General features: G+C 38.4%; 2 protein-coding genes across 3 annotated transcripts in view; both read right to left on the bottom strand.

Moving 5' to 3' along the window:
* Positions 1-1,784, bottom strand: part of cpne1 (copine I) — a 58,948-nt gene extending 57,164 nt beyond the window's left edge. The window contains exon 1 of one of the 2 annotated variants that reach the window (XM_061984723.1): positions 1,647-1,759. The gene's annotated coding sequence lies outside the window, so the exon portion shown is untranslated. Of the gene's footprint in view, positions 1-1,646 lie in introns of both variants that reach the window. The other variant, XM_061984722.1, reaches the window with a different exon arrangement.
* Positions 1,785-6,695: 4,911 nt separating this feature from the next.
* Positions 6,696-13,693, bottom strand: part of nfs1 (NFS1 cysteine desulfurase) — a 32,288-nt gene continuing 25,290 nt past the window's right edge. Inside the window, exons 8-13 of the mRNA XM_061984721.1 lie at positions 11,083-11,240; positions 10,900-11,005; positions 10,755-10,836; positions 9,393-9,476; positions 9,237-9,326; positions 6,696-7,798 (exon numbers count right to left, since the gene is read on the bottom strand). Of these exons, the coding sequence (XP_061840705.1) occupies positions 7,735-7,798; positions 9,237-9,326; positions 9,393-9,476; positions 10,755-10,836; positions 10,900-11,005; positions 11,083-11,240 (584 nt within the window). The 3' untranslated portion in view covers positions 6,696-7,734. The remainder of the gene's footprint in view (positions 7,799-9,236; positions 9,327-9,392; positions 9,477-10,754; positions 10,837-10,899; positions 11,006-11,082; positions 11,241-13,693) is intronic.

Genomic DNA, 13,693 nt, shown 5'->3' on the forward strand with positions numbered 1-13,693 from the left:
TAAATCGGACGTTTGGACGCATTTCGGCTTTGCGGTCAAGAAAAACGAAAGGTGACGGACTTACAAAATACAGTTTGCAGATATTGCCAGGCCGCCATCGTCAACATGACAAGTCCCTTGATTAATCATCACCTGGAAAATATTGAGGCAAAACCCAGATGTAAGCCAGGTCAAACGTCAATTTGTAAGGCAAAATTTTGAGAACCAACTCATGTCCATGTCATCAGAAGCAACCATGGTGGGCCTTTTAAAATGTGACCCCATCAAGTTAGTCATTTGAGAGATGCCAAACTGTAAAGGATTGTTAGTCTTGTTCAACTACATGTTTGTTGACACTGTCAATTAAAAACATATTATTTGTTGTTACACCAAATGTTTACTGTCAGTTTAAAGACACTAAACAGGTAGTTTTCATGTTTGCTCCTTACTTGAAATGCTTTTTCCTTGCACTTTGAAAACACCTTTTGCTAGTAACAAATATGACGACATTTGATTGGATATTTTTCCTTCATGTAAGCAGCACTTCATTTTCCACACTAAGTCATCGTTTTTTTTGGGACATTACTACAATCTCGTATCATGGCCTTGATTCCTTGATAATATCGTCCCGTGAGATTTTGATGGTGCTACATCCTCAATATATATATGTACACACAGTAGAAGTCATTGTCTGCACTGTTGCATTGGAAGAGTAGTATCAAGACAACAAAAAAAACCCATCAAAGTCTGCGACAAACATTCAAAACAAAAACAGTTGGATACATTGGAAGGAAAATTAGGCATCAAACAACATTTGTGCTGCTATTTAGTCCAAACAAACACCATCGCAACCACAACAGCCTTCATTACGACCAGGCCAGCAACCTAATAATGCACACCACCAACATCATCATCATCATCATTATCATCATCATCATGGCGGATGCGACGTCATCGCATGAACCTAATAATGCACACCAGCAACAACAACATTATCATCATCATGGCGGATGTGACGTCACCGCATGAACCTAATAATGCACACAAGCAACAACATTATCATCACCATGGCGGATGTGACGTCCCCGCATGAACCTAATAATGCACACCAGCAACAACATTATCATCATCATGGCGGATGTGACGTCACCGCATGAACCTAATAATGCACACCAGCAACAACATCATCATCATGGCGGATGTGACGTCACCGCATGAAAGCTAGGAGCAAAGTAAAACAAAGCTCAAAAAGACTCGAATCATGCTCTCTTAAACAAACTGTCCATCATTGTGTCACAGAAACACAACATTATAGCGAACCAAATAACAAAATAGTAACAATAACGTGTTGAGTATTGATTTTAGCGAGGTCATTAGCAACAGCATCCCGCATACACATGGCTAACTAAAGATGGACTTTCACTCAAAACAATTCTTAGTAGCAAATAATTTTACGAAACGAAGCCTTTAAGGCGACAAAAAAAGACAAGAAAACGCTAATGTGGACATACGTGCATTAAGCTAAATTAGCATGCTACGCCCCGTTAGCCACCTAGCTGCTAGCTATATGCTGCTTTGTGTGTGCGGGAGCAGACCACGCCGCCATGTTTGCTACTTTCTGTCTCCCGATATGAGTGTAGCATTTAGCAGTTAGCAGTCGTCCTTACCGATCAATCTGTCAACTAACACACTCGGCTTTGATTCATGCACGGACGTCTCGGATGCTCGCTCCCCTCTCTCTGCAGTCGCGAAATGTCGGCACAAGCAACGCGATGTCCTGCTGTTATCGCGAGACAATGGCGGCGCGACGGCGCCCTTTGTTGGTGGACGCTGGTAGCGCTTCGATTGGACTTATTGTGGTCGTGTTCACGATTCCGCCTAAAAAGCTAAGTTTCAGATAAGAAACATCAAACAAAAAAAGCATATTGTCAAGAGAAAAGGCGGAAATATTAATACAAATACCAACAGGCATACTTGCCAACCTTGAGACCTCCGAATTCGGGGGGGGGGGGGGGTATATTTATAGCTAGAATTCACTGAAATTAAAGCATTTCTTATATACATACATGTATGTATATACACACACACACATATATATATATGTATGTGTGGGGAAAAAAATCACAAGACTATTTCATCTCTACAGGCCTGTTTCATGAGGGGGGTACCCTCAATCGTCAGGAGATTTTAATGGGAGCATTCACATACCATGGTTTATATAGGGCACAGAGTGGGTGGGTACAGGCTGGCCTAGGGGCGTGGTGATTGGTTCATGTGTTACCTAGGAGGTGTTTCCGTCTATGGCGGCATGTTGTTACAATTTCGCTGCGCTTGTTGAGGGATGACAGGTCTGGACGGTAGATAATAAACAGTTTCTCTTTCAAGCATAGGTTGCATCTTTTATTACCACTATTGTAAGGTGTGCTGGATGCAAGAATTTGCCATGTTATTGAATATTCAACATTATTGTCCTTGAGGTCCCAAATGTGTTTGCTGAGTTCTGTGGTATTTCGCAGGTTTTTGTTCCTGAAAGAAGCCTTGTGGTTGTTCCATCTGGTTTTGAATTCACCCTCGGTTAATCCTACATATGTGTCGGATGTGTTAATGTCCTTGCGTATTACCTTAGATTGGTAGACAACTGATGTTTGTAAGCATCCCCCGTTGAGGGGGATGCTTAATGTGTTAATGTGTTAATGTCCTTAATGTGTCCTTAATGTGTTAATGTCCTTGCGTATTACCTTAGATTGGTAGACAACTGATGTTTGTAAGCATCCCCCGTTGAGGGGGATGCTTACACATATGTAGGATTAACCGAGGGTGAATTCAAAACCAGATGGAACAACCACAAGGCTTCTTTCAGGAACAAAAACCTGCGAAATACCACAGAACTCAGCAAACACATTTGGGACCTCAAAGACAATAATGTTGAATATTCAATAACATGGCAAATTCTTGCATCCAGCACACCTTACAATAGTGGTAATAAAAGATGCAACCTATGCTTGAAAGAGAAACTGTTTATTATCTACCGTCCAGACCTGTCATCCCTCAACAAGCGCAGCGAAATTGTAACAACATGCCGCCATAGACGGAAACACCCCCTAGGTAACACATGAACCAATCACCACGCCCCTAGGCCAGCCTGTACCCACCCACTCTGTGCCCTATATAAACCATGGTATGCGAATGCTCCCATTAAAATCTCCTGACGATTGAGGGTACCCCCCTCATGAAACAGGCCTGTAGAGATTAAATAGTCTTGTGATTTTTTTTCCCCACACATACATATATTGCGCTCTACTACGGTATCGAGCACTATTTTTTGGATAACCTTATTAAGACATATATATATATATATATATATATATATATATATATATATATATATATATATATATATATATATATATATATATATATATATATATATATCAGGGATCGGCAACCCAAAATGTTGAAAGAGCCATATTGGACCAAAAATACAAAAACAAATCTGTGGAGAAAATTAAAAGCCATATTACATACAGATAGTGTGTCATGAGATATACATTGAATTAAGAGGACTTAAAGGAAACTAAATGACCTCAAATATACCTACAAATGAGGCATAATGACGCTATATGTACATATAGCTAGCCTAAATAGCATGTTAGCATCGATTAGCTTGCAGTCATGCACTGACCAAATATGTTTGATTAGCACTCCACACAAGTCAATAACATCAACAAAACTCACCTTTGTGCATTCACGCACAACATTAAAAGTTTGGTGGACAAAATGAGGCAGAAAAAGAAGTGGCATAAAACACGTCCTAGAAAGTCAGAGAAAGTTATACATGTAAACAAACTACGGTGAGTTCAAGGACCGCCAAAATTAGTAGGATAAAACGGCGCTCGCCAAATAGTCGAATCAGTGAAGCACGTTTAATATAAACAGTGTGCTTTATAACAATTAGGGAGGTTTGTGTCATGTTTGTCCTCCTCCAGAAACCATATTAAAACAAAAAATATTTTTTTTTCCCCTTATCTTTTTCCATTTTTCATACATTTTTTTAAAAGCTCCAGAGAGCCACTAGGGCGGCGCTAAAGAGCCGCGGGTTGCCGAAACCTGATATATATATATAGAGTACAGTAAAAACAGTAATGATGGGAATCCGGCTGTTATGTGTCAGTGTATTAACATGCCGGCTGGAACGAACACATGCTGAGAAATAGCTCCGTGCCTGCATACTTTATGGGTTATAGATAAACCTATGGATAACGGAGACATGTATAATTGTCTCCTTTTCAGGTGAGAGGGGACGCTAAAGGCATTGCATTTAAGGCACGCCCCCAATATAGTTGTCCGGCTGGAAATCGGGAGATTTTTGGGAGAATAGTTGTCCCGGGAGATTTTCGGGAGAGGCACTGAAATTCGGGAATCTCCCGGAAAATTCGGGAGGGTTGGCAAGTATGCAACAGGAAGCTCGGCTTTTCTACAAATAAAATACCATCAAAGTGCCCCACAACCTTTGATTGAAACCTTTAAAAATACTTTTTTTTTTTTTTTTTTTGCTTTTCTACAAAATAAAAAATATACCTTTAAAGTGCCCCACATCTTTAGATTTTTCATAACTTTTAAAATACATGTTCTACAATTTTTTTTGCTTTTTTACAAAATAAAACACCATCAAAGTGCCCCATGACCTTTGATAAAACCTTTAAAAATACATTTTTGCTTTTCTACAAAATAAAATACCATCAAAGTGCCCCACGACCTACGATAAAACCTTCAAAAAATACTTTTTTGCTTTTCTACAAATTAAAATACCATCAAAGTGCCCCACGACCTTCGATAAAACCTTTAAAAATACTTTTTTGCTTTTCTATAAAATACAATACCATCAAAGTGCCCCACATCTTTTGATTTTTCATAAATTTTTTACAAAATAAAAAGACATACACCATCAAAGTGCCCCACATCCTTTGATTAAAACTTTAAAAAAATCTTTTTTTTTTTTTGCTTTTCTACAAAATAAAAATATACACCATCAAAGTGCCCCACATCTTTTGATTGTTCATACCTTTTTTACAAAATAAAAGACATACACCATCAAAGTGCCCCACATCCTTTGATTAAAACTTTTAAAAAATCATTTTTTTTTTGTTGCTTTTCTACAAAATAAAAATATACACCATCAAAGTGCCCCACATCTTTTGATTGTTCATACCTTTTTTACAAAATAAGACATACACCATCAAAGTTCCCCACATCCTTTGATTACAATTTAAAAAAAAACTTTTTTTTAAGCTTTTCTACAAAATGAAAAAAATACACCATCAAATTCCCCACATCTTTACATTTTTCCATACTTTTTTTTTTTTTACAAAATAAAAAACACATCAAAGTGCCCCACATCTTTTGGTTAAAACCTTTAAAAATACTTTTTGCTTTTCTACAAAATAAAACACCACCAAAGTGCCCCACGACCTTCGATTTTTCATACCTTTTAGATACCTTTACACAATGAAAAAATACACCATCAAAGTGCCCCAAATCTTTTGATTTTTCATCATTTTTTTTTTACAAAATAAAAGACATACACATCAAAGTGCCCCACGTCCTTTGATTAACATTTTTTTTAAATACTTAATTTTTTTTGCTTTTCTACAAAATAAAATACCATGAAATGCCCCACAACCTTTGATTAAAAACCTTTAAAAAAAATGTTTTTGTTTGCTTTTCTACAAAATAAAACACCATCAAAGTGCCCTATGACCTTTGATTTTTCATACCTTTTAAATACCTTTACACAATAAAGAAACACACCATCAAAGTGCCCCACATCTTTTTTTGATTGTTCATAATTTTTTTTACAAAATAAGACACACCATCAAATGTGCCCCCTATCCTTTGATTAAAACGTTTTAAAATACTTTTTTTCTCTTCTACAAAATAAAACACCGTTAAAGTGCCCCACAACCTTTGGTTAAAACCTTTAAAAATATTCATTTTTTTAAATTTTCTACAAAATAAAATACAAAGTGTCCCACATCTTTAGATTTTCCATACCTTTTCAATACCTTTACACAATAAAGAAATACACCATCAAAGTGCCCCACATGTTTTGATTTTTCATAGATTTTTTTACAAAATAAGACATACACCATGAAAGTGGCCCACATCCTTTAATTAAAACTTAAAAAAAATTTTTTTTGTGCTTTTCTACTAAATAAACCACACCATCAAAGTGCCCTACATCTTTTGATTGTTCATACCTTTTTTACAAAATAAAAAAGATACACCATAAAAGTGCCCCACAACCTTTGATTAAAACCTTTAACAATACTTTTTATTTTTGCTTTTCTACAAAATAAAAATACCATCAAAGTGCCCCACATCTTTTGATTTTTCATATCTTTAAAAATATCTTTACCCAATGAAAAAAATACAACATAAATCTTTTGATTTTTCATACCTTTTTTACAAAATAAACATACACCATCAAAGTGCCCCACATCCTTTGATTAAAACTTTTAAAAATACTTTTTTGTTTGCTTTTCTACAAAATAAAATACCATCAAAGTTGCCCACATCTTTTGATTTTGCAGTACGTGGCCCCCGGTGTATAATGTTTGAATACTTAATCAGATTGATTACACATTAATTATACAAGTACTGTTCAAAAGCAATGATGTTGCAAGAGTGAGCAGGAAAGAAGACATCCATTTAAATGGTTTGTGTAGAAGAAGAGGATTTTATTTGGGTTTGACCAGATGCTGCTGACATGTGAACACTGACATGAACACTCACACACACTGACATGGACACACACACCCTGACATGATTACTGACATGGACACATACACCCTGACATGCACACTGACATGAACACACACACCCCGACATGATTACTGACATGGACACACACCCCCTGACATGAACACTGACATGAACACACACACCCCGACATGATTACTGACATGGACACACACACCCCGACATGATTACTGACATGGACACACACACACCCTGACATGATTACTGACATGAACACACACACCCCGACATGATTACTGACATGAACACACACACCCTGACATGAACACTGACATGAACACACACACCCTGACATGAACACTGACATGAACACACACACCCCGACATGATTACTGACATGGACACACACACACCCTGACATGATTACTGACATGGACACACACACACCCTGAAATGATTAATGACATGGACACACACACACCCTGACATGATTACTGACATGGACACACACACACACCCTGACATGATTACTGACATGGACACACACACACACAGACATGATTACTGACATGGACACACACACACACACACACACACACACGGACATGATTACTGACACACACACACACACACACACACACACACACACACACACACACACACACACACACACACACACACACACACACACACACACACACACACACACACACACACACACACACACACACACACACACACACACACACACACACACACACACACCTCCAGTAGAAGACTGCATGGCTGCACAAATAAAGCTCATTCATATAAAAAAGCAACACAAATAATATTGTCATCACTGACTAACACAACTCATTAAGAGTTGTTGTCAATGAAATGGTGATAATAACGACAAAGAGAGTTTTTCTTTTCTCTCCCTCAAAGTGTAGCGTGACAGGAGGTTTGTGCGTGTTTAAGTAGGTCAAAAGAGAAAAAAAACAGTAAGTGGGGTGACTAGTGCTGCGTCCACTTGATGCTCTTCAGATCGATGCCTTCCTGCACCATCTCCCACAGAGGACTGCAACACACAAAGTTCACAACTTTCAGACACAACTCTGATAGAACCAGCTTTTGGAATGAGGTTTTTAAAGATGGGAAAACATTTCTAGAGAAGATCCTTAGCTTTGATTTCACAACAATGTCAATATCAAGAATATGATTTGATCTAATCATTATTCACTTCTATATGATTATCAATCTGTCAAGTTTCTCCTTACTTCTGAGTATCAAGTCACTGAATGGTCCAAATCACAATACATTTGATTATTATTAAATCATAATAATACATCATTATTATTATTAAATAATAATAATAATAATAATAATACATTTAATTTCATAGCGCCTTTCAGGAAACTCAAGGTCGCTTACAACAGTATAAAATACAATAAAACCAAGGCATATAAATAAACAACACAATAGAATGAAAATAGGGAAAGGGTATTTGGAGTAGGCAGACCGGATTAAATCACAATACATCATTATTATCATTAAATCATAATAATACATCAGTATTATTAAATCATAATACATCATTATTTTAAAATCATAATACATCAGTATTATTATTAAATCATAATATATCATTAAATCATAATACATTATTATTAAATCAAAATACATTATTTTTATTATTAAATCATAATAATACATTTATTATTAGTAGTAAATTATAATACATTATTGAATCATAATAATACATTATTATTAAATCATAATACATCATTATCATTAAACCATAATAATACATCAATATTAAATCATAATAATACATTATTATTATTAAATCATAATAATTCATCATTATTATCATTAAGTCATAATAATACATCATTATCATTAAATCATAATACATCATTATTATCATTAAATCATAATAATACATAATTATTATCATTAAATCATAATACATCATTATCATTAAATCATAATACATTATTATTATTATCATTAAATCATAATAATACATCATTATTATGACTAAATGATAATAATACATTATTATTATCATTAAATCATAATAATACATCATTATTATTATTAAATCATCATAATACATCATTATTATTATTATGATATTATTGTTAATAGTGTCCTATCTTTAACAACTAGTGGCACCTCAGTTTGTAACTTGACCGGAGGGTCCTTGAACGCACCACGGTGAAGTCAATAATGTTCTGCCACAAACATCTGGATGTGTTCTACCATCTCATCCATGTTGGTGCTGAGTGGGAATGCTCCAAGGTGAGCTTTGATGAGGTTATGACGTCTGTGCTGACTGAAGGGGGTTTTCTGCTAACCAGGTGGAACCGACTGTTTCCATTTTTGGATAGAGGTGTCGATAGATTGACTCAAACAAGCCAACTACTTAACTTCCATAGGCATTATGACCCTTTTTGTTAGAACTGCAGACAGAAGAATATTCCTACTTTCAAGTGGACTGGGTCTGGTCTCACCTCATCTCTCGGAGTCTCCCGACCTGCTGGATGCATTTGTCCGCAGTGTAGTCTACCTCCTCCTTCGTGGTGAAGCGACCGATCCCAAACCTGGCGAGCACCAAGGTGGACATGTGTGAGTGACAGCCAGCGCTGGGCGGGGTGAACATGTCGTACCTGATGGAGGAGTGGGCCAGGTCTTCATCTGCACCGATGGCTCTCAGCACGTAGGACGGCTCCAAGGAGGCCGAGGTACACGCACTGTGCGTCAGCAAAGAAAGACAGGCGTTAGGAGGCGGCTGTTGTCAGGAGTAGTGTTGTCCCGATACCAAAATGTATTTCGCTACTTTTCTAAATAAATGGCACCACAAAAAATTTCATTATTGGCTTTATTTGAACAACAAATCTTAGGGTACATTAAACATATGTTTATTATTGTAAATTAGTCCTTAAATAAAATAGTGAACATACTAGAAAACTTGTCTTTTAGTAGTAAGTAAACAAACAAAGACTAATTAGTCTGCTGACGTAAGCAGTAACATATTGTGTCATTTATATTCTATTATTTTGTCAACATTATGAAGGACATACTGTAAAAATGTATTAATCTACTTGTTCATTTACTGTTAATATCTGCTTATTTTCTGTTTTAACATGTTCTATCTACACTTCTGTTAAAATGTAATAATCACTTATTCTTCTCTTGTTTGATACTTTACATTAGTTTTGGATGATACCCCACATTTAGGTATCGATCCGATACCAAGTAGTTACAGGATCATACATCGGTCATAATTTAAGTCCTCATGTGTCCAGGGACATATTTACTGAGTTTATAAACTTAATATACATTAAAAAATAAAAAATAAAATAGATTTTGTGATGCTAAAAAAATATGTATGTAATCATAGTAGTATCGATTAGATACGCTCTTGTACTTGGTATCATTACAGTGGATGTCAGGTGTAGATCCACCCATGGCATTTGTTTACATTGTGACGCCGGTGAGCTATTGTGTCCTACTACGGTGTGTAGTGAAGCATGTTTAGCTATTCCTCGTCCTCCAGTGATAATATTACCTGTAAGAACCTTACTTTATTTGTCACCATGGAGGCGAGGATTAGGGATTTAGAAGTAGCTAAAACACTGCCGACTGCGGCTGGACGTTAGTCGCTAGCTAGCTAGCCATGTCTTAAAGCACCTCTTCCTGAGGGTGTTTCAGTGTTATAACTTCACCTTTATCTTTACTGTTTACACCAAAATGCGTCCGTTCTCCCTTTTCTGTCTACACACTGTGTCTGCTTGTAAGTACTCCATGTGTGTGCGCTGCCGAACATGCTCCTATGCTCGTAAAACCAGCAATGTCATGACGTGACGACGATGCGCTGGCCTGCCCGTTAAAAAAAAGGGGGTGCGGGGACCGGTACTTTTTAGAGGCGGTATAGTACCGAATATGATTAATTCGTATCGCGGTACTATACTAGTACCGGTATACCGTACAACCCTAGTCAGGAGTATTTGAGCGGGGGCGGGGAGCACCTTCCGGAGGACAGCGCCACGTCCTTTAACGCCATCAGCAGACTCTCTCCCTCCACGTAGGCGAAGGACAAGTTGACGCAGCCTGGCACACAAAGCATGGCGTCACACTTCTTGTCAGGATGCTAAGTGCCGTGTTGTGGTCTACCAGGGTAGCGCTGGTCTGGGTCTCCGTTCAAGATGACATCAGGGATCTCAGACATCATTCTTTGGACCAGGTGGTGAGCCAGCATGGACACTCTTTGATGGTCGTACTGCACACACACGCGCACACACATTTACTTCCTGTATGCGTCCAGGGCTAGAGAGAGGCGCGCGTGTGGAGTCTGACCTCCATCTCCTGCTGGGCGATGCTACAGGCGGCTCCCAAGCCGACAGTCAGCGGCGTGGGGACCGTGCCCGAGCGTAGCCCTCTCTCCTGGCCGCCGCCGTTCTGCAGGGGCTCCATTCGCACCCGGGGTCGGCGCCGCACGTACAGCGCCCCCACACCTGTGCACACAAAGACGGACAGGAATGACTTGAGTAGTCATTCTTCATGGAGGAGACATGTGACGGTTTTGTAGATGCCGCGGTATTTCAAAATCCTCACAATAATGCTGTACCGGTATGAACAGAAACTTGGGGTGTGTATTTGTTTTCTGGCGCTTTAGAGTTGAAACTACAAAACCCAAAAGCAGTGAAGTTGGCATGTTGTGTAAATGGTAAATAATAACAGAATACATTCATCCATCCATTTTTCTACCGCTTGTCCCGTTCGTTGTCACGGGGGGTGCTGGAGCCTATCTCAATGATTTGCAAATCCTTTTCAACTTATATTCAATTGAATAGACTGCAAAGACAAGATACTTAATGTTCACACTGAGAAACTTCTTTTTTTTTTGCAAATAATCATGAACTTAGAATTTAGTCATGGTCATCGCAGCGGCAATGACCAAGAAGAACGCGGAGTTGGAATATAATTACAACATTTTATGTACATATTTATATACAGATTTGAACAATTAGTGATTGACTGAAATATATTTATTAATTGTGGTTCTTACAAAAAAATATATCTTATAAAATATAAAAGCTAAAATGTCTCTTAAAGCTCTGCCCCTTTAATTAGTGAATACTAAATAATTTAACTTTAGCCTACTACTACAACCATATTATTTACCAGCAACATGAAGTGAAACAGAGGCAGAGGTGTCCTGCCACAGTCAGTCAACCTCCTCCTCCTCCTCCTCCTGCTGCTGCTGCTGAACAGGTCGCACCTGTGGTCCGAACTGTAGGCCTACCTCCTCTCCAAGTCGAGCCCTTTTCGGCCGTTGAAAATATTTTTCTATACTCATCTGTGTGAAGGAGTGAACATCCAACATTAGAATTTATTACTAACGAGCAGAACCGCTCTATGTACAGTGCCTGAGTTCTCAAATCTACTTGCCCCAATATTTTTACTTGTCCTGCCTAGGTTTTTTCTGGCTGTGTAGTGCTCATGGCTTATATCTTACTAGAATCCTTCCCGTTGACTATTTACAACACTACACAGTATTTATTATTATTATTATTATTATTATTATCTATAATTACATTTAAATGGCATTGCATACATGTAAAATTAAATGCTATTTCACATTATTTGACCAGTAGCAGTTACACTCATCTGAACAGGTCAGCCACCTGTTTAAAGCCCGATCACAGTTGAAATCTTGAAATGAAGGGCCTTTAATGGCCAAAACATTAACCTGGACAACATTTTAACAGCTGGTTGGCTCAGATTTTATTATTTTCATTGCATTCACATGCCGCAGTGGACAGTGGACAACTTAGCTTCAGTCCACGTGTGTTTGACAACAGGGTTATAACCTGGACACGTTAGCTCGTCGGTATGAAAACAGGTGACCGAGTCAAACAGCGGCGGTGTTAATGAAGCAGCGTCAGGCGAAACCGTCAGTGAAACGCTCGGTGAAATCGCGGATTAACGTTAAATATATGACGAGCCGCGAGCGATGCAGCTATAACCTATCTACCTATAACACCTGTAAAAATGAAGCAATGCTACCACGCTAGCAAGCGTTAGCTAGCCGGCTATGAGCCACCAAGCTGCTAACTATCGCCAAAAGGCACCATTTAAGTTTTTTCCCCCATGGCATCCTGGATCAAGGCTTTCAGCAGCTTTTGGACGTTTGAGGTAGAAACGTAGGAAGCGCCATCATTATGAAAAGTAGCCGGCGAGTATTTTGATCCTGTCCGTCCGTCCCTCTTCTTCTTCTTCTTCTGGCCCACCAGGTGAATTAAGTGCTATTGGCGGAGTTACAATGCATAGTAGGCTACCGCCACCTACTGCACCGGAGGTGTAACTACAAGCAACATTCACAGACAGTCCCATTGCTTTTATGAGCGGTCGAGCGAGTCAAAAGCCGAAAAATCCATTTGTGGCGGACATAATTCTTTCGTGGCGGGCCGCCACAAATAAATGAATGTGTGGGAAACACTGGCTTACATGCAGTGATTTCTCCAGATTCTCTAAACCTTTTGATGAAATGTTGTTCTTAAACTGTTGGGACAATTTGCTCAAGCATTTGTTGACAAAGTGGTGACCCTCGCCCCAACCTTGTTTGTGAATGACTGAGCATTTCATGGAAGCTGCTTTTATACCCAATCATGGCACCCACATGTTCCTAATTAGCCTGTTCACCTGTGGGATGTTCCAAATAAGTGTTTGATGAGCATTCCTCAACTTTCTCAGTCTTTTTTGCCACTTGTGCCAGCTTTTTTGAAACATGTTGCAGGCATCAAATTCCAAATGAGCTAATATTTGCAAAAAATAAAGTTTACCAGTTCGAACATTACATATCTTGTCTTTGCAGTCCATCCATCCATCCATTTTCTACCGCTTATTCCCTTTTTGGGGTCGCGGGGGGCGCTGGAGCCTATCTCAGCTACAATCGGGCGGAAGG

This window comes from Nerophis lumbriciformis, linkage group LG23, assembly GCF_033978685.3.
Source record: "Nerophis lumbriciformis linkage group LG23, RoL_Nlum_v2.1, whole genome shotgun sequence".
Lineage (NCBI taxonomy): Eukaryota > Metazoa > Chordata > Actinopteri > Syngnathiformes > Syngnathidae > Nerophis > Nerophis lumbriciformis.